The sequence below is a fragment of the Tinamus guttatus genome, unplaced genomic scaffold (genome assembly GCF_059628265.1).
Source record: "Tinamus guttatus ecotype Peru unplaced genomic scaffold, ASM5962826v1 Tinamus_guttatus_pri_ptg000202l, whole genome shotgun sequence".
NCBI classification, from domain to species: domain Eukaryota; kingdom Metazoa; phylum Chordata; class Aves; order Tinamiformes; family Tinamidae; genus Tinamus; species Tinamus guttatus.
The window spans coordinates 385,134-407,490 of NW_028288736.1; the positions used below are offsets into that span (position 1 = coordinate 385,134).

General features: G+C 41.0%; 1 protein-coding gene across 1 annotated transcript in view; it reads left to right on the forward strand.

Annotated features, from left to right (window-relative positions):
• The window catches only part of LOC104565623 (N-deacetylase and N-sulfotransferase 4), an 80,293-nt gene that overhangs the window by 43,297 nt on the left and 14,639 nt on the right, over positions 1-22,357 (forward strand). The window contains exons 5-6 of the mRNA XM_088523980.1: positions 1,981-2,109; positions 22,075-22,257. Coding sequence (XP_088380106.1) covers positions 1,981-2,109; positions 22,075-22,257 — 312 coding nt within the window. The remainder of the gene's footprint in view (positions 1-1,980; positions 2,110-22,074; positions 22,258-22,357) is intronic.

The window sequence follows — 22,357 nt, forward strand, 5'->3', positions numbered from 1 at the left end:
AACAGGTGTAAGTCATCTCCTCCAGCAAATATGATGCTTTTCCCAGGCCAAGTTTTGTTTCTGAGACACACTTCTGAAACTCGCATAGCCAGAGACTGGACATGTGCCTGTTTCAGGCTGTGTATTTTGGTAAGAGATAAATGTCCTTGCATATAGATTTCATCTGCAAAACAATCAAATAAACATGCAAAATTTTGACCTATCTTAGCAGGCAAATTCAGTCCTATACTGCAGCATAGAGGAAAACATGCAAAACAGAGCTGACCATGAGACCAAGATGGGTGAAAGGCAATTACAAAAACACTAAGCATAAGATACTTCAAAAATCTTTTGAAGACAGGTCCAGGGATAAATACAGAAGTCCTAGATGACTTGAATATTACCTATCCATATGAAGTCAATATTTTCATCCTCTAAGACAAAAGCAACATGCCTTAATCAAAAATAGTAAGTTATAACACAGAGTCCAGTTACTATTGGACTAGACAGCAGCACACTTACACAAGTATTAAAATATATTGCCAAATACAGGTTATTATTCTTGATTTAACTAAATTTAAAAAGAAAGAAAAAAACAGTGATTGGTGGGAAACCAAAGGCCTCCGCAAGGCGAATTATACTCAGACTTGTATTAGGCAATATTTCTAAGCCCTAATAGTTATTTACTTTTTCAGTGCCCTTTAATTGTTAAGAGCTAATAAGATATCTCTAAGAACAAGATGTTTTAGTTGAGTCTATTTTCCCACATGTGCTAGCTTGTGGAATTTTGGCACATAATCTCATGACTTATGATGGGACACAGAACTGACCTTGGGAGAGTCTAATGCAAGTATCGTGACAGTCCCTGTACTTATTTCAAGGGCAGGAATGAGGAATTAAGTTTGATTTTCAGGACAGAAGAGGTTTGAAGCAACACTTCTGGGTCTGCAGCTTTGAATACAAATCGTGTTCAGCATCTCAAGAATAGCAAGATTAAATGCCTGAGATAGTGAAGATGGCCAAGAAGCACTATTTATTTTTTAATAAACTAACCTTGCTAAAGAAAGAGAGGTTTGGCTTTCTTTGTCCCTCCTCCTCTCTTCCCCCTTCGAAATGCCAGGAAACAAACCTTTAATTATTACTGTATAAGATAAATAAAACAGTCTGGATGAAAACTCAGGACACATCTGCCTTGCAGCTTTTCAGTTGGCATCCTGCCCCTCTACTCAGCCCTGGTGAGGCCACATGTGTCCAGTTCTGGGCTCCACAGTACAAGAGGGATGTGGAGCTGCTGGAGAGAGTCCAGCGCAGGGCTACAAGGATGATCAGGGGCCTGGAACATCTGCCCTGTGAGGAGAGGCTGAGGGAGCTGGGCCTGTTCAGCCTGGAGAAGAGAAGGCTGAGAGGGGATCTAATCAGTGTCTATAAGTACCTCAAGGGAGGCAGTGAGGAGGATGGTGCTGGGCTCTTTTCACTGGTGGCCACCGACAGAACTAGAGGAAATGGCCACAAACTGAAGCACCAAAAGTTCCACAGGAACTTAAGGAAACAATTCTTAACAGTGAGGGTGACAGAGCACTGGAACAGGCTGCCCAGAGAGGTTGTGGAGTCTCCTTCTCTGGAGATTTTCAAAACCCGCTTGGATGCAGTCCTGTGCCACGTGCTCTAGGTGACCCTGCGTGTGCAGGGGGGTTGGACTAGATGACGTGTAGAGGTCCCCTCCAACCTTAAGCATTCTATGATTCCATGATCTGGAATTTCACATCTGCACAACTGCATTTGCTTACAGGGAGAGCAGAGAAAGCACAAGAGTCCATAATCAAGCCAGAATAGAGAGTCAGAAAGGGCTGAAGGGTGTTAGGGATGCCTTTTTTTTTTTTTTTTTTTTTTTTTTTTTTGGCAGGGGCAGAAGGGGAAGGAAGGGAATTGCTGAAGGGATTAGGATGAATGTAAATTTGCAGAAAAGTTAATGTCACAAAGGCACTCTTATTTTTTCCTCAGGTGCTCCCTCGACAGACCTGCGGCCTTTTCACTCATACTATTTTTTACAAGGAATACCCTGGAGGTCCTCATGAACTTGATAAAAGTATCCAAGGAGGTGAACTCTTCCTCACCGTTCTCCTAAATCCTGTATGTATCTTCTTTTGCTATTCTTGGAACAAGCTGAACAACAGGGAGGAGGGAAGGAAAGGAGATTTGTTTTCTTTAATTCTGTTTAGGAAGTAATCAAGAACCCTTGCTCTGAGGTACCAAGCAATTCAGGAAGAAATAAGCAAAAACATCTGCTAATTTCTGACTTCAGATCCTACATAAGACAAGTTACTAGGCAAGTGCATTCATTACGTTTTCAAACTGTTTCCCAACCTGTCTTTGACTACTGGTAAGGAAGGGAAAGCACTGAATTGTCTAACCTAGACTGAAAGAAAACAATAAGGGTAGAGCAACCTGCATGATCTCACTTATCCTTTTTGCCCCTTCTCTAGTCTTGGCTCTGGAGTCACTTCTAGTACACCTTAATGGAAAGCCCGGGGCTTCAGGCTAACAAAATTTTGCTGATGCAAGTTCTTAAAAGCAGGTTTTGTATAGAAAAAGAAATGATAAAATTGGCTGAATGCTACTAAGTTGAAGCAAGCCTTCAAGCTAAATAGGTAAAGATGGTAGTTCACAAAAAGGATTTGCAGAACAGCATCAGAAGCAGTTTTGCTTTTTTTCCCATGGTTACCTTTTTGCCGGTCAAGATTACATGAACTGGAAAGCATGTATGTATAGAAAAGACACCTATGTGTATATACAGACTACTTATAGATATATGCAGGTACATGTAGATACAGACTACGTATATCTACACACACACATATAGGTTGACTAAAAGTGACAGTCTTAGGATGATTTGCACAGCTACATCCTGACTTTCTGTCAACAAAAGTCTGAACAGGGCCATGCTAAGACATCATGCTGTCAAATTTGTATCTGTGGGCACATGTGGTAGGTGTGACAGGGCTTGCTAAGGATCAAAGAGCAAAAGTTAAAAGACAGTTGCACTGCTAGTTTGAAGCCATATTTCTCTTACCAAGAACCATCTAGCAGTGTTTGAGGCAGCAGACCAGAGAGGGAAAGAGAATAGACTATGAGAAAGGAGAGAAAAAGTATATACTAATTTTTGCTATCGCCCTCCCTTTTGCTGTTTCTATACAAACAAGGCATCCTGCTCACAAGATAAATGCCTTGTGTCCTGCAAGGTGGCCTAATTTTCAGTGGTTTTAAGTTACAGCACTCATTGACTTCTCTATAGAGTTAAAGAAGCTTCCTTGGAACTGGCTTTCAAATCCAGGTCACTTGTTTTTAGATACCTAAGTATAGATTTTGGTGTCCTATAATTAGATGCTTATGTGTGCAAGATTTGGCTTGGGAGCAAGTTGGCATCTGAACCAAAGAGATTGTTTGTTTAAAGAAATGGGACGCCTCTGTTAGGATTTTTTCTCTCTATGCCAGGTGTGGCACTGAGCTTAAAAAAAAAAAAAATCCATACCCTGCCCTCTGTTTACCTGAATTCTCTTGAAGAGGGGCTTTTCTTCTCCTACTTTGCTTGAGCATAGTTTGGCTCATCACTATCTTGAGATGCTGTTGGAGTTATCCTTAGCTTCATCATACTTTTACTATTATCCGAAGTTTTCCCGAGGTATAGGAAGTTCAATCTACAGCAGATGGTTCTTTCGTTTCAAGAGATATACTCAAAATCCTGGGTCAGTTTGGCTTTGTGCATGTACTTAATTTTGCATTCCCAACGTTTCCAGCACACTTAGACCACTTCTCTCTCTTTCTCTCCCTGCTACACACTTTTTCCCTCTAATATACTTTTCTTGAGCATGGCAACCAACCAGGAAGCCGCAACTTTGCAGTTGCTCAGTCCATTGCAAATCATAACCTTTGCAGGTTTTAAATAAATGCATCTAAAAACTCTTGCAAAAGGCAGGCTGGTGCTATGGCAAAAGGCACTTGGTGTATTGGAAACAGCCCACATCCCTGCAGGCTGCCTTTCTCTGGAGAAAGGCTGAGCCCCTCACCAGAGGAGCCCCTGGCTCTGAGGGCATCATTGCAAGTGAAGGGATGAGCACCCTGGTTGCACCCTGGCCAGCAAACTGTGCAGCACACACACACAGAAAACACATGTACTGATGACATTTCAGGAGGGATCCACCAGAGAATTTCGCTATGAAGGCAAGCTGCAATGGCATGCAAGATATTCTGGATTTAGCTACAGAACTGTGATGTCCATGACAAAGCTAAAATACTGTTTTCAGAAACAGGAAAAGAAGAGGGATGGTTGGGGAGGGTGTTTCTTCAGTGTTCTTCAATACAGGCACTGGTTTTGACCAAGCTATATTTGAATATCTTGAAAGGGCAATACATACTGTATTGTAGGATTTGGAAAAAAGTTTATCTGTACTACTAATGCTTCATTTGCTTCCCCATCTACTTTTTTGAATTTCTATCTTCCCTCCTTAAAACCAGCATTCTACTGAGCTGAGCCACACAACAGAAATACAGACATGCTCTCCCCTGACACAGAGTTAAGTAAAAAACTGTTCCAGTATAGTGTTTACTCAGGTAGGAAGAAATAAAATTATGTGCAAGTTGAAGATATACCAAAAAACCTTACCATCATTCAAGTCAGGTTGGTACCATACTCTGTGTGTGGCAAGAGGCATCTAGCCTAATTTCAGAAGTAGGAAAAGAAGTCATCTATGTGCATAGACCCCCAGGCACTTTTATCTGAGTTTGGTATTTTGCTGTGCTAACAGCTCACAGAGCAACAGGGAGATCTCTCTTATCTATGATGGACACAATTCAGAACTGGTGTATGGATCCTAGATCCATAGTATCTTCTGAAAATCATCTAACATGCTTATTCTGCGGCTCAAAGAGCAGATGCAGTTGAAGAAATATGGTTTGAATGCAATGTACAGCCCAAAGTGGCAGCAGCACTGCAGTAACAATAGACTTCCCAGTGTATAGCTAGAAGTCTGTCACAAACTTGAGCTCATTAATGAACTTTTCTAGTATGTGAAAATCAATTTATGCAGTTTTGAGAGGTTTAGAACAGCACAGCATAAAGCAATGTGTGCTCTCCAAATGGATAATAGAAATAGCAACTATGTGCAGTGGAAAGGCTTTTCCAAATGATAATTATAAAAATATTCCATTTTTGTTGAGTCACATTGAATGAGATGCCTAGTGCAACTCAGGAATAGAAGCCATTTCCATAAAATAAAATCCTAACTAGAACACATAGCACCTTTCCATGTAGGCTGATGTCTCATCACAGTTATCCTATTTCAGATTTTGCTGGAAAGGAGCTGTCTGTTCATTGTTTATTTTTGTATGGCATGTAACCACTGACATTTGAAAATATATATTTTTCTTTCACCCTGTAAAAACAATGGCCCTGCTCAGAAGAGACTTGCTGAAGTGCAGTAGCTCCATGGATTGCATACATGCCTTTCTTGCTGAGATCTGGTGTCAGCCCATGGGTGCAGGCACTGTGCACATGGCAAGGGGAAGAGGAGCCTGCCTGCAGGACCAACGTGCTCTCTTGCAATACAGAGATGGGGACAAACTATTCCAGCTTGCTGAAGGGAACATATTTCCATAGCTCTGCCAGGCTACCGTGATGACTGAAGTTACCTACAAATCATGTGTTAAAATATAAGTATAATAAAAGAAAAAAAATGAGTCCAAGAATAGCCCTTGACTAGAAATCTCCCAATGCAACTAATCACTTGCCCTGCTATACTCAGTTTTTCACCATTCTGGAAAACAGGAGCAAAAAGAGGGTCCGGATCTACAGCCCCAGCAGGTGGTTGCTTCAGGGACCACCACCTCCACTGCCATGGACACTTTCCCACTGCCAGCCAAGGTGGGCACTGAGAGGGGCTTTCTGGACAAGTTCATCCCTGGTCATTGCTGTCTTGTGCAAATCTCAAGTTATTTTTCCCCACTTCTACACTTGTTACTTTTTAAAAACAACTTCTACCGAGTGCTCAGTGGTTCATACAGATATATTTTCACTCTAATTTATGAATTCTAAGGATGACTCATGTCTAGCAGCAATTGATTTAGAGGCATGCAGAGGAGGGATAAATTCCTGCCCGACAGACAAATCAAGACAGTTTTCCTTTGAGTTTTCATGTGGGTGGCAAGAATTCCCAAGCAGACATTCTTAGGGCCTGGGTAACGCTTAAGGCTCTGTGAGTGTTGAGTTTGTGGTACCAATCCTGTACATGCAGCCCTCAAAGCAAAGCGAGTAGGAGAGGTCACAGTGAACAAATTAGGTTTGAATTAAACCTGAACAGCGAAACTAATTTAAAAGTTACCCAGCTACTTTCATAAAGGCTACATTTGTTTGAAGGCTTTAAATATTTACAAGCAGCTCTCAATCTATTTATAAATAGGAGATGCACATAGAGTTTGACATTGATTAGATGTTATACACTGACTGTTGAGTCTTCTTTTACTATCTGTTGCAAAAAAGCAATAAAACATTCAACGGAAATATTTTCCTCACCCTGGCCAGATAAGAGCTAGCATTTCAATCACAGTTATGTTGTTATGCTCGATGTTACTTCCTTTAGAGTTTGACAGCCTCGGTTATTCACATTATGCTAGTAAGAGCAGAACTAAAGAGCAGAGCACCAGCACTTCCACATCAGTGACAAAAATAAAGCAGTGTGAAATAAAGCCTAACCACTGCAATCAGTAAAAGGACACAAAGGAAGAGAAAGACAATTAAAATTTCAATCAGTCAAAAAATACAAAAAAGTTGCTTTGCATCTTTAATTTTTTTTTTTTAAAAAAACGTTTTCAATACTAAGAATCAAGTTGTCGCCATGCTGGACAGCAAGTATTTCTTTGCTCATTCTAGTCAGATCTTAAAATACTAGGTACATTGCTACTCAAGCCACATCTTCAAGGCAGAAATTTAATATTACAAAAGTTAACCAGGCTGGTAGTTTTCTGCCCAGAATATGAAAGCTTTGGCAGTGTTGCTCTTTCTCTTGCTTTGTCGCATGCAGACATATTAAGGCTGAGTCAAAAGCCTGATGTGGGTGTATGTTGTACAGGCTGCAGCAGCTTGCAGGCTGCATTAGCAGGCAAGCAGACAAAACAAGCACACAGCAAAAGTTTCAGAACCATTAGGTGACACTTATTTTAGTCTTAAGTTTTTGTGGATTTTTTTTTTAAATTTAAATCAGGCTAGAGGAATATCATGGCCTTAAAAAGTCTGAATTTAGTGCTAGAGTTACATAAGCATGGCAGAAAATCATTTGGCCCTGAACAGCATTGCAAGAACCTAATCCCTTGAGAAAAAATAATTCTGAAGTTTTCAGCAAGTACCTAACTTTCTGCTGCTCCAGCAGAAAAACTAGCTTACTTAAACACAATTAGCTTTACTTATAAAAAAATATTAAACTGACTTTTTATTTCAGCAACTCTCACCCAGGATTTCTTCTTATTCTACTTCTTTACTTCATTTAATTTCCCTCTAGAATATCTACCCATTCCCATGATGTATTTAGGGAATTCTTCCCCTTTGCTCATGTCACCAGCACAAGGCCATACTGCTTTTGTCTTTTTATCACTTCCCTTCAAACTGCAACCAACTTCACATGCTCTTCTGTGGTCTTTGACATACTTGGTACAGGGAGAAACAAGTTAATTGGCCTTAGGACCCATCTGCAATAAGATTCCTTCTTCCTTTTGAAAGAGCTTTGCTATGAAAGCTGTGATGTGCCTGTCAGAATAATACATTTTCTAAGTATCATGGGCACATCTATCATCTGCTATTATGAATAAAAACAATAGCATGAGGCAGAATGGAAAAATGGTATAAGCAGATCAAATTTACTTCTTTGCTTAAAAATATGTAAAGCGCTTAGATTAAAAATAAATTTAAAAGTTTTAACTGAAAAAAGTTTTCATAATATACAGTTCTTAAACTAAAATGCTTCAACAATAAAATAATAGGTTTCTCACAGGGCAATTTGAAGAACTTCCTTAGAGTTTAAATTTTCTACGGATTTTCTACATCTATGTCAGGCTCAAAAATAAGTGGGTTCACTTTATGTGCCCTGACCATTGGTCTTCATTCAGTCTTCTGAGAAATGACCTGACATATTTAAAGCACACAGTTACAGACTGTGATATATATCACATCTTCAGTATCTTCAAGGTCTTGAGGAATTTGTTTTCTAGTCCGCCTCTCTTTACTCCCCCAATTCACAGACAATAAAGAATGATCATAAATGTTTAACAAGGAAGATAAGCTAATAAATATAGTCTTAAATATGATCAACTCTTACAAACAAGAACAGGATGATCATTTCTCAAAAACCTTCAAACCAGAGAGCTTTTTATTAAGCTAGCAAGAGGCAACACAAAAGGTACCTCAAAACAAACAGCAAAGCAAAAATACCAGGTTTTGAGAAGACCCAGCAAAACGTATTTGTTTGGTTTAATGGTCAGTTAATTGGATTTACTTGCCACAGCCTGGTGCAATTGGTGTCTCCTTGTTCCGTCCACCTACCAGACATGAGATATGGCTTCTCCGCTCTCCCTTCTGCTTTCTGCTCAGCTCGCACCCTGTTTCAGTGTCACAGCCAGGAGTTCCCCTGAGAGCCAACATCAACTTAATCTTAAAACAGAAGGGCACACCTGCTATATGTGCAAGGACAAAGTTTCCAGCAACCCAACTTTCAGTTAAATTCAAAGAATGGAAAAGTTTGTACAAAGTGGAAAGGTGTCTGAACCCGCCACCTCAAACATTTCTGTCCCTGTCCTGATCGTGGCTGAGTAATAAATCAAGATTTTCTGCAGCCTGAACCAAGAAGGTCAGATATTCCTCAATGGATTTCCACAAAACAGCAGGCAGTTCCCTGCATTCAGTGACCTCATTCATGAGACAGCTTCCTGTTTTTCTTTTTGTCTTACTTTTTACCTTCTTGCACACATTACTTTTGAGTTAACTGTTCTTTTTACTTGCTCTTGCAAAGTACTTGATCCAGCCTTCCACTGCCTCCTTCCATGAGGACTTGCAGTGGCCACTGTGTTTTTCAGACAGCCACATCATTGAAAAGTATCTATAGACACACTCATATCTTGTGCAGAAAGGTTTGTTTTCAAAGCCAAAAAAACAGTCACAACTGATGGCAAGTAAGGTTTAAAAAAGTAGAAAAAGGAAGACTTAAACACTAATTTTAAACTCTTCTTTCTACTTCAGTTAAACACACTGAAGAAGCTTTAACCTAAGAAAGGTGGCAGGTGGATCTCAGGTTAGTTTCTTTTGTGGGAATTTAATTATAGAGAGTGATATCGGGCTTGTGATTGAAAGGTAACTCAAATCAGAAGGAGCTACAGCCAGTCTGTAATAAAGTGCATCATTATTCTAACTGAACAAAATGCGATCACATACTGCAGAGATAGGCAAATTCTTTGCAAGTGTCATGGGATGCTTTTAATTTTCAAGGCCACTTAAATGCATTTGCGCTTTTAAAAATCTCACTGTAGCTAAAGGGTTATTGTTCATTTCCAGTCTGTCAGACCACGATGTGGCATGTCCCACATGTGCCTACTTGGAACATTTTGTTCTTTGCATTTGATCTCGCTCATCACAAAAACAGATGAGAATCACACGTTATTGCTTCAGCATATTAAAAGTAGATGCGGAGAGGGGTTAATTTATGCTTTCCACAAGAGATCTGGGAGTGTTATTATGAAACATCTTGAGCATTAATAATATTTTTCTTTTTATTTGCTTTGTTTCTTTGAGCATAGCTGTAGAAAGAATAAAAAGTAACCTTGGGCATCGTAGGAAATAGACTGCAGTTCAAAAGTAATTCATAATGCCATTCTAATATGGGCCTTGTGAATACAACATCTCTGTGTATCTCAAGGAAAGGAAAAGGCGAACAAACCACCTTCCCCCAGGCAAAAAGGGCAATAGTGGTTGGGCAATAATTAGCCAGCTGCTGCCTATAGGGAGAGGTGTGTTGCTCTTGGACATGAGAAGTGACATACATTAATTCTACCAAAGTAAAAGGAGCTTTATTATTAACCAACTATATCACTTTTACTAATTTTAACCAGAAATATAACAAATTTTACAAAGTAGAGCCTTATCCTCCCTCAAGGAAGTATCCATTGTCCTGCACAGACAACGTAAAGACCCCTTCCCATACGAAGGAAGGACAGAGTGAAGTTCCAGTGTGTGGCCAGACGCTTAAGCCAGAGGTTAAGCGTTAAATTAACCTTTTGGGACATCCTGGTCAGAGCTGCCTGTACAAGACAGTGCCAGCAATATAACTGCAAAAGGTTAATAGCTTTTGCCTGAGGAAGAGACCAAGAGTGATATCGCTTCTTTATGAATAAAGAAAATATATATGCTCTGCATATCTAGCATAGTAAACTACAGTTTTGGTTTTCTTTCTGCTCAGCATGTACGAGGTTCAGTAAGCAGCATGCGGGTTCCTTTGCAGTTTACTGCCTTTCAGTACAGAGATACCCAGAGCACAATCACCTCTCCCCAAGATGCTTCCTTCTGTAACAACAATCCTGCAAGCACTGATAACATGATAGAAATTATAGTACAAAAATAAAAGTTGAAGCCACTTTTAATCCAACACCTGGAGTTGGATGACTAATCTATTTCATACTTGCTTAGGCTTCTGAAATTTTTAATCATTCTTTTCCTTCATCCCACATGACCACCCCAGCTGAGGAGAGGTGGTACAAGAAGATACTACCCTGTGGAAACTCAAGCCTTCAGCAGCAGCATATTTAGCAATTAACACAGAGCATGAAGAAAGTATTTTGAGGGTAACACATAATCCTTCCTTCTGCTCTCTTTCATAACATATTTCTTCTTTATGCACCCTCCACCATGTATTGCAATACTTTATCAATATTATTTCCTAGCAAGTCAGGTGATGGCAGAAACAGTAATGAACGACTGTGTCAACAAGACAGTTATTGGGTAAAAAGAAAAAGAATCTGCTACCTTCAAGCACATACCATACAGTAATTTATTAAAGTGTCAGGAGCAAACCTTTAAGGTAAAAATGAGCTGACTCTGAATTCTGTGATTATTGAAAATGAATCCTTAATAGAGGTAAATGGACAAGAACAAAATTTCCCTGCTATGTTTGCCATTCAAAATTAATTGGAAAGTGGCTGTTTTGAGAATATTATATCCTCTAGTGAACTGAAAATATTTTTCTCTGAAACCAGGAGTGGAGAATTAAATTAACTGAGGTTTATTTGCTCAGAGTAGGCCTCCAAAATGGATTAATTAATCACCATTTATGAATTCTCTATAACAGAGTAGTCAGCTCTTCATAAAACTGCAAGAATAGCAACATGACAGTGGAAGAGTTATGAAAACAAATGATAAATCTCCTGGATCTCCAGTTTACCTCAGCTTGCCTGACATTTCTTCCTTTGCAGTTTGAAGAAAAGTATTCTGGTGAAAATACTTAATCAGGGGTTGTATGAGGCCCTAGTTTAAACGGGGTGATTTATAGCTGTTCTCCAACTATTTATGTGCTGTGTTGGGTCTTGTGCAATAATTTCATAGCGAACGTCAGTATTGTTCTGAGAGATTCAGGCCTCCTCTACCTGGAGACTGAAGTGCCACATTAGTGATGATAGACATAATTCTTTGCATCATTTAAAACACAATTAGAGACAGATCTTACTTAGCACATCTGTCTCAGGAGAAACATCAGAAACAGTCACATTTATGGATGCTTATCCAAACTAAGGATCACTTTGATCATTGGTAGATATATGACCATATTTCTCCCAGAATTGGGCCAGCTTGAAGGATGGCATTCAACTCTGAGAAAGTAAATGGAGAGGAAAAAACATATCTGAAACAGACAGGTGCTACTGAACTTACCATGGTTTTACCCAAGCTGTCAGGACCACTGGCCCCATAACATACTGCATTGGGCTGTGACCTGGGAAATACTGAGCTTCCTCTTGCCAAATTGAAACTGCCAGGTGCCAAACAGGACAGCCTAAACACAGCCAACAACCTGCAGTGATAGTTAAAGCAAGTTCTCCCTTCTAAGCTTCTATCCCTAAAAAATTCCAAGTTCATTTCAGAATTAGTTTTTCTACACAGCAATATTCCCTTCCCTGGGAACTGCTGTGTATTCCGGACCATATCCAGGGTGCAGGATGACAAAAAAATCTTAACCCTGGGTCATTAAAGTTGGAAATTTTATGAGATGCTTTCAGGTGATCCGCTACACATGCCTAGAGACTATAGAGTCAGGTGTATTGATAAACCTGCACATGCTGCAAATGAGTTTTGAGCAATGCAGTACGTGCCATTCCGTGGCATTCAGTGTCCACGGATATTTACTACCACTGCTCTTAGTTATTTGGCAGCTTGCCTGCTGCTGCTGTCACCCTAGTGATCTAGGGACCTCAACCACACAGGTATTACATGGACAGAACAAACAATTACATATCATGTCTGCTGGAATCTATTTAACTGAGGTGTGACATTAAAAAACTAAATATCAAGCAAAGCACTGAAAAAAGAGTTTACTTCTGTTAAGCAAATCAAGCAGGAAGAAAATTTCTGTGTCTATTTTCCACTCACTCAAATAAGAGCCCCCTTAAGACATTTTGAAAATTCTGAAAAAGTAATTACTTCTGCTGGAAAAACATGTAACCTACACTAAACACCCATTCCTCCTGGTTTATCTGCAATGCCTGCATGCTACTAAAACATACTGTGACTTAGTTATCAGGCATTTAGAAGCAACCACACACAAATAGAGGGCAAAGCTGGCCCTTCCCTGGAAATGATGCCCAACGTGGGGGAAAGCCTAGTGAAGGCAGAAGCCAGCCGGCCTGCAGGCTGCCCACAAGGCTGGTCCAAAGGCACAGCTAGAGGCTGGGCTCACATCTCAGAAGCACTGTTTGAGGAAAAACTCCATGGTCAGGGCTGCCATCACATCACTGCCAAACCTAGAACTGTTTTGTGCATACACAGCACAACATTATTGAGAATTATTCTGCAAGTTTCTTAAGCTGTGATGTATACAAGGCTTGCAGCCCTGCACAGGCACTGCAAGGGACCACAGAGGGAGACTGGCCAGAGGCATCACTCACCCACCAACCCAGGCAGACCCTCCCACTGCTGTGCAATCAGCACAATATCATGACATAAAGAAAATTATTGTTATATTAGCTCACTGATAGTCAGAACTTCAATTTACTGTAGTCAGTGAGGGTAGGAAAAAAAATAGTATCAAATTGATGACAAGGAACACCCAAATTATTAATTGGTACGAAGTAAGTGAAAGTGGGCTGATTTTTATCTACAGAGGGTTATAACTAAGGAAGCTGACAGCCTTAATCCGTGTTCTGTTGTGGCTGGATGGAAGTTAAGGAGTGTGCAAAGCATGTGGCTGATGAAATGAGTTATTGATAGCTGTACAGGCTCCTTTGATGATCTTCAAAATCTGAAATCCAGATTATCTGGAGACTTCAAGGCTGCTCATTTGGTAATACTTTTGTCATGTTGTCAGAAACTACTGGATACAAATCTGGCCTGAGACAACAGCATCCATATCTGGTAATTTGAAATTGGGTTTGTTCTCAAACCTAAACTGTTTGAGATTTATATTAACTGTTTTCCATGAGAAAACAGATAAATAAAAATCATGTATCTCATTTTTTTCACCTAGAAATATAGGTATTCTCTTATAGTAGGAAGATTGAATTGCTCTAGATTTTTGGAAAGGCTTGGTAGTACCTACAGATTAGATGGTAACATCATATTTGCACAGAGCTTATTAAAATTTGGCCATAATTAGATATACTGACCAGCATTACACAAGGGTGATAAATGCACAAACAAAAATAAATAGCTATTTACTTTTTCCTCTCTAATGCTGCTATACATTGATTTTAAGGTCATCAAAAGAAACAGTCTTCTTTTGCAGGCTCTGATAGCAGGTCTTAAAATATTTTTTTAAAAAATTGAAAGTGATCCTTTGTTTAGGACCACAAGCTTCAGAGGTATCAAATACACATCCAACCTGGGAAATAGTTACTGTATTGAAGTGTGGTCATGATTTAGCCTTTGTTTAAAAGCTGAGGATGAGGTAGATACTAGAAAATAAAAGCAAACATTGATATTTTATTCTTAGAGTGATAAGTGCAAGGTACAGGAGTTGTGTTGATAGGAAAGAATGTTTAATCATAGCAAGTAAACAATGAAAAAGGAGAAAACTTTCTTGGGTAAATGAGAAATGATTTTTCCTTTTTGAAAAGTAAATGTTAAAACATAAATACACCAAGATATTTCTATAGCTCTCTCAAAAGTTTATACTATCATTGATTCACAATGGCAAATGACTATGGGCATGGGAAATAAAATGCTGGTCAAAATCTTTCCCCTCAAAGCCAAAAATTTCTTTCCAAATACTGCCTTCTTTGCTTTCTTTAGAGATATCAAATTGGAAAATATTTGATTATCCTGTCAAGAATGTCAAAAATAAAGATGTGCAGAGTGGAAATAGGGTAAAAGTACAGTTTTCAGGCATATAAATGACTTGCTTCAGTAGCAGAACAGTCATGAATATGAATAGTGCTGAATCCTAGAAAAACAATTTGTCATTATTAAAATTAGTGCTTTGTCAACACAGACAGCTGGCTTCCCCCTTCCTTTCCATGTTCCCTCACAAGCAGCTGCATGAAGGGCCCCAGCACCTCAGATTCATTATCAGTGAATGGGGCTCTGGCTCATAAGGTACAAGAAAAATCTGTAATCTGTAATAGGAAGCTGCCAGGATGTGAAATATATGAAACACTTGAAATTGCAGGAGGTATTTCTCTGGTCAGCCTAGCATGGAGCTACTTGGTATTAGTAAATGGACACTTGACAGTTTTGCATTTCTCAGCCATGACATCCCATTTACACATTCAGAAATACAACTTGCTTCCATCTAGATCCAATTATGAGAGTCTGTTCGTGGAGCAACTGTAGAGCATTTTTTTGAGCACAATGGAAAAAGAGCAAAACCCATTTTGCAAGGAAACATTTTTGTAGGAGAAGGGCAGAAAATAAGCATCCTCTTTGTGTATAAATATAGTAGCCTATGCCATCCCTTTCCCCATGCCTCATGAGCCTCACACTAATTTTACAGAAAAGGAAGAGTCTTCCTTTCTTGTTAAGTTTTATCTAAGTATCACAGATGTCAGAGAAAAAGATAGAGATATTGCACAAAGATAGCAAATGTCAAGTTCCCCTTAAGGGGGTAACATCCACATGCAAAGACCATCCCCACTCTGTGATTTTCCATCATGGCTTGGGGCAGGATGCTGAGCCAAAGCCAAGGACACCAAAGGCAACAAGTCCTATTTAATTATTGAGTGGCTGAGAGGATGACTTGGATCACATCATTTATGTATAAGTTTTGCAATTGTTTTTTTCGTTGCAAGTGCTGGATCAATAAATAGGCACTTTTCTAAATATCAGCATAAGTAAATAATAAGACTACCAACCAATATTTGATTGTCAATATTGGAGAACCCTCTTTGAGGGGGCCCAGCAAGACCAACAAGGGAGGTTGGGTTGTGCTTGAACACCAATAGACCCTTTTCCCAGGGTCTTTTAGTTCTAGAACAGGGACATATACTATTTGGTAGGAAAAATCAGAAGTTTTGTGCAGATTTTAAATAAAATTAAAAGTACAGATAGAAGAATGTCAGTGGTGAGGAAACATGGGCTTTCAACAACACACTGGAGGCAACCTTCGCCTCAGCTCCTGCACAAGGGAGAGCTGTGCAGATTTCTATAGGGCTGGAGGAATTTATATAGCAGAGGATGTGATCATTATCCTCAGTCTTCCAGAGATAAATGCTCTCAAATGAGATGTAAAGTATTCCTGCACTCCCAAAGTTGAATGATTTTTAGCATAAGTCTAGCAGTAAACATATATACAAAAGATGGGATTTTAAAAGCTTAATGTCTCATTTTTTGAAGGACACTGCACAGTTTTACCTTCAGGATATTTGGTCTCCTCATGGTCTCTTATTCTGATGCATTTAAGCCTCAGAAATCCTAGCTAAGGCCCAGATAGGGTTTTCACAGCTACTGCTAGTGTGGGTCACCCCACCATTACGAAAATCCTGCTGGACTTCAGTATTTCTCCCCATCCTGCACTGCAGGACTGGGGCATTTCCCAGCTGCAGGAGAGGATTTCCAGGGCTGGAGCTACAGCCAAGTCCCAGGATGGGAGCTGGCCAGCAAGGGGTCCCCCCTCCATGCCCGTGCACTTCACAGGTCCATGGGTAAAGCCTTCCTCCCGCTCCTCACCACGGGAGCTAAGCACAGTGCTGCAGACCAGCTGGGTCCCCAGGGGATTTGGACACTGCAGGTGTTGGGTGGCAATGAGGGTGCAGTTCTGGCCACAAGGTGAGAGGCGCTTTCTTCATGTCGCCAGACAGCAAAGTGGCATCGCAGGGCTGCAGGCAAGAAAAGGAGCCCAAAGCCAGCAGGGAGCTTCGCAGTAGTGTTTTTCCAGGGAGATGCCAGAATTGCACTTAGCACAGGAGCAGCACAGAGCAGCAGTGTGTACACTAGGATGCAAATCCAAAGCCAAACTGGCACAGCAGGATTCCTATAGCTGAGGCTATGCAGTTATTAGTATAGCTGCATATATCTGACATCACATTCACAATTCACCTACTAATGCCCATCTCCAGCTACACCACTGTAAAGAGCTGCTCCTCTGACATTTAGGATATCTTGAGCTACATTGTGTTTAGCAAGAGTACATCGTTAATGGAGAGTTAATAGGTGCAACTAAATCTAATCACCATTAGACACAGCAATATAAACTGAAGCCTTCACCCAGCACTTTACAAATACATAATAACACAATATTGTTGCACATAAGCCTACTGGAAAGGCTTCATTAGCTTTACAAAATGCTTCTATAGGGCAATGCAGCAATTACTCTCACTCTCATTCCGCATATTACTAAATTAAACTAAGAATTGTTAAAATAAAAAAATGCCTGTCTTTGCATGTTAATCAGTCAGGTATACTATAATGTAGTTGTGAGTGCTTTAGTTAAGGCTCTACCGAGATTTATATTTACAAAAAGAAATAAACTTTTACTATGCATGCATAGTTATACATTTTCTCCAAATGCACAACCGTAACTGAGTACAGAAAGCAGTTTTTGGACACTTTGGAGTAGATCTATTATGAAATGATTTTACAGTAATTTTAAAAACAAGCCCTTTAATTTAAAAGTTTGGCTTGCTGCAGAGTTCATTTACATGTACAGAAGCATACAGAAGCACACAAATGCATATACAGACTGTACACACGGAGCTGGCCAGTGGATAATGCATCTGATTTTTAAGCCCACCCCAGACATGAACCAGAGCATAAAGTGGGGCCCCAGCCAGCCTGGCAGTAGGTGCAAGCAGTGCCCTTAGACCCAGCACTGAGGAGCTCCGCAGAGCTACCCGCATTCCTGCTGCTCAGCTCTGCAAGGCCTCCACTTCCATGCCCAGCTGGCTCAGGTCACAGCACTTTGAGTTTGTTAATACTTCACTAACCAAATATTATGACTTGAAAGCAAGGAAACCAGTAAATAAGCAGACTGAGGATGCAGCTTCTATTGGATGAAATACCCACTTTTCCTTCCCTCTGCCCACCCAGCTGAAGGGGGAAGCAGTTTACATAATTCACCAGCCTGCAAGGCACATCAACTGCAGGTGGCCTGAAAAATCCAGTCCCACCCCTTCTCCTCTTCCTTCCTTTTGGGAGTAGGGAAATTATAGACCACCATGCACCTATTTGTAACACTAATAAAAAGCGGGTAGCAGGAACCAGGAGAAATAGGCTGGCATTTGCTCTTCCAAAAATTTGAATAGTTGCAGCATTGAATAAAAAGTAGGATTTTGTCTATCAGATTTTTTAATATAAATGTATTTGTAAAAATACAAAGCCAGTTCATGCTTATAGCTTCGAGCCTTAACACTTAAGGTTTTATTTCTCTTGGAGATGAAGAAAAGAGGCCAACTTACTTCTCCCTAGAAGATTTAATGAAAATCCCATTGACTTTGAAGCGCCATCCCCAGGAATTAGTTACTTGGATAAGGAGTCTCTTCATATAGATATTTCTTCCCCTTTTAACTGATGTTAGTAGCTATTCTCCTCTTCTAGATACTTCAGTGCCAGCTTTGTCTAGTGGATGCTAGGGTGGATCAGAGGTTATCTGACTTTCCAAATCTTTAATCAGCCTCACGATTTATCTCCTGCATATCACACCAGCCCTCCATGCCCCAGGCTCCTCACTAGCAAAATACAAATCTCAGCACTTAAGATCTTTTGAAATCCACAGCTGAAAAGTTGTAGTTGTTTCTTATCCTCATACAATAAGATGAGGAGATAAAAATAGTAATAGCAAATACCTCTATAACAAAAAGGTCCCAATGGCAGAGAAGGTAAAGTGATAGGGATGGGAGGCAGCAAGCAGGATCAGATGAGGGAAAGCAGAGAGATTTTGAAGGGAGAGAGGAATTCAAATAAAGTTTTCATACCTAACCCTTCAGCATTTCCCCCCCACTTCAGCCGCTCAAGATGTCAGTGACCACAGTGAAAGGGCCAAAACCAGGGCTTGCACATAACACACGGCTTGAGCGAGCTAAGCCCAGGCCCAGCACAAGGCTGCCAGAGCCTGCCCCAGGCAGGGCCCTGCCACCCCCCAAAAAGCAGCACCTGGCCTTGCAAAATGCAGCACCTCTACAGGCAGCTGCAGTTTCTTGGGCATCTTCACTGCTCAGCAGCAGCTAAATGCACTTCTGTCAACACCCGTGCTGTAAGAACAAACACCTAATACCCATCTCCTTTTATCTCAGTTGATTCGGATAGAAGGGGCAGAAAATTAAATATGCTTTTGTACTATATACAACACACTATTTTTCCCACTCTTCAAATAAGACCCAAGGGGCAAAAAAAGTCAAGAGACCTAGCCAAGATCTTTTTGACTCCATGAAGAATGATCAAATGAATGTTTGGATTAGGCAGCTCTCTAATTAAGTTCTTAAATGAAGATGACCTAATCTCTCTCATATAGACATGCTTTTACATTTAAAAAAATCTTATCCAAGGTCAAAGTTAAAGAGCAGAAAGAGTAAGTAGATTTACTTACCTACATTTTATTTACTGGAACAATATTATCTGGCACTGACAAACTCCTTGGCACTTACCAAGAACAGAAAAATACTTCAGGGACAAGATGATGTTCACTACCAACATTTCTTAAGGATTTACTTATTCATTTTCTCATTTTTAAACAGTGTACAGGAAACACTTGTCACATTTTTATAAGCAGGTATCAAAACCAGAATAGAAGTGTTGATTTAAAAAAAAAAAAATCAGACCGAGAAACCAAAGAAGTTTCTCTACCTTGCTTATAAGCTTCCAAGTTAGCACATATAGACACACACAATGTAGGGCAATTTTAATGCCTGCTCCGGTTATGTCAAACACTTTTCAACCATAAAACATAGAGGCATTGAAGGCTACAAAGTCCAGCTCATGGGTGGGGGGGAAGAAAAACATCTTGAGTAGTTGCCAATCTTTGCTCAAAGGAGTCTCAGAATAAAAATGAAGGATAAGTTACCTTTTGTGGAATAAGTGGGTGTAGTGCAAACAAGCTGCAGATGAGTCATAAGGGACACTTTTTCCTAACTTGCATCCATCTTTACCTTATAGAAGTTCTAAAAGCCTTATAAATGATTAAACAGACTAATGGACATGTTTTTAAACATTGTGGGCTAATTTTTTTTTTTTTTTTTTTTTTTAAAGAAAAAAGAAGTGACACATTGGCAGAGCAAGAGGGTATAAACAGAAAGCCTGCAACTTTTTCTGCTGTGGCTATTTTGAACAGCCAAAACCATATCTCACTATAAGCACAGTGTTTCAGCAGCAGCACTTTGCTCCCCTAGAACTCAAGCACCACAAAGCAGCAACATACTAAAGAACAAATTTGCTTCTAAGGGAGGAAAAGCAATTTGCTCTAGGAGGCCCTCAACATCCCCAGGATGCACAGAGTGCTGAGAGGGACACCCACAGCCTCAAGCATTCCATTGCAACAGCACCCATCTCAACACTCCCACTTTGCTCAATTCAAACACTGAGGGAACGCAGCCCAAACTCAAAAGCCCAACACCACAGAGAGAAAGCACACTGACCTCCACACACTCCCAGCACGCAGGACACCCATGCCCAGCTACAGGTCCCAGAGCAGGAGCCCACACATACCCCCAGCCTCTGGCAGTAAAATTGCCTCTTCCCATCACACTGCAATATAAGCACTTGATGCTGAGTGCCCACAGCTGCCCATTCCCCTTCCTAATCTTCCTAAAAGAGACTCTCCTGGTTGGGGATATCCAGCTGCAAGGCAAGCAGATCACCTGTGGCCCTGGCAGACATTGGGCTGATGCCCTGCAAGCCTCGGCCTGCTGGCCAGGAGAGCCGCTGGCCCAGCAGGCTGGCAGTGGCTCCCTCATACAGTGTGCTTGAGGCACCAAGCTCTCCCATGGCTTGAGATACAGAGTGCTCAATGTGCTCATGTTAACTGGCTATATGAAAAAAATGCAAAATATACTGTCTTCATCCTGAGCATCCGGTCTGTCAGGTGCCCATGCTTGCTGCTTGGCACCATTTCACCTAGTTATGACAGATCCGGCTCTGCTCCTGTGTTATTTTACGGTTCTTCTGGGCTTCGGTGTAGCATGAGAGGACACTGTCAATAAAGGTCACCAATAAATCCCCCTGATAGGGAGATATTTTTAGCTTTGAGTGAAGGAGCCCTTCTCACATAAGGCAATACTGTCCTTGTGGGATTTTTTGATCAAAAAAAAAATCTGCATAGCTCATAGCTGGGATAGATGCATGGGACCTGGGAAGAGCAAAACTCCTGACATCCGTGGATGCAATATTTTTACCAAGTGACCACTGAGTTCACCAGCTGCTGGCACTTTATTTTCCTTTGCTAGCCTGAGACTGCATGAAGGCAGAATAACAAAATGCTAAACTTCTCACCATCCTGTTCTGTAGTTTGCTACAAGCAGCACTGTAGCTCTCTTTTTTTTTTCTTTCATACTGGGGCCATCTCCAAGCATGATACCTTTATTAAGTGCGCTACTGGGCATACCTTTTCACTTAACTGCTGTTGTCACATAAGTTAATCTGGACTTTCTGCAACTAGGTTGCATATTACTGACGGGTTACTTCAGAGCCGTGACAGGGAAAAAAAGTATGCACGCTGTTTAGTTACTGCTATGTTGTTATTTCTTGATAACTGTGCAATTAAACTGTCCTGTCAGTGGGTCTCCCAGCTGCAGCCACTTCATGGAGCAGAGCAGTTGAGTAAAAAATCTCACTTTGAAAGTGCCCTCAAAAAGCCAAATAATGGCAATACACAGATAAACCAGGCATTTGCGGCACTGGACTTGAGCTTGATAGCCTCATATAGAGAAAACCCTGGGAAATACATTCCTCACACTGTCTGTACATATTCTTCTCTTTATCTCCCTGAATGAGAAGACGAGATCTACAAAGCAGTGACCATGTAAAGAAGAAATACAATAAGGCTGATAAATAGAAAGAAGTTATATTGCCTTTAAGGGGAAATCAATGACAGTGATATTTAGCTGAGATATCATTTTTCATAAAGGCTCAGAAGTTTTCTGTTTTTGGACTTCCTTATCTACCTACAGTGCTGCCGTCTCAAAAGCGAGTGGTAGTTCCACACGTGGGGCCATGGCAAAAATCCTCAGAAACGTGGGGGAAAGGGTGGGGGAAAACAAGGACTGACCACAGCCGTCAGGGAGCTTAGAAGTGGGGCTGGTTTAGCATCTGCTGCTGCTCGTGCGTGAGGACGCGAGGCCTCGCCAGGTCCTCCCCAGGCCCAGGGCGGCCCCGGAGCCGGGCCGACGCTGCCGCCTGCCCACGTCCCGCTCCTGAACAAGCTCTCTTGCCTCTCCCAGATCAGCGTCTTCATGACCCACTTGTCCAACTACGGGAACGACCGCCTGGGGCTCTATACCTTTGCCAACCTGGCCAACTTTGTGAGGAGCTCGACCAACCTGCAGCTGCGGACGCTGCCGCCGCTGCAGCTGGCGCACAAGTACTTCGAGCTCTTCCCTGAGCAGACAGACCCTCTCTGGCAGGTAACGCGCATCCCCGGCGCCCCCTCGGCTGCAGTGCCTGGGCTGAAAACAGAGCCTTTTCTCGGGACAGGGGGAAAAAATGCTCTCTTCACATTAAAAT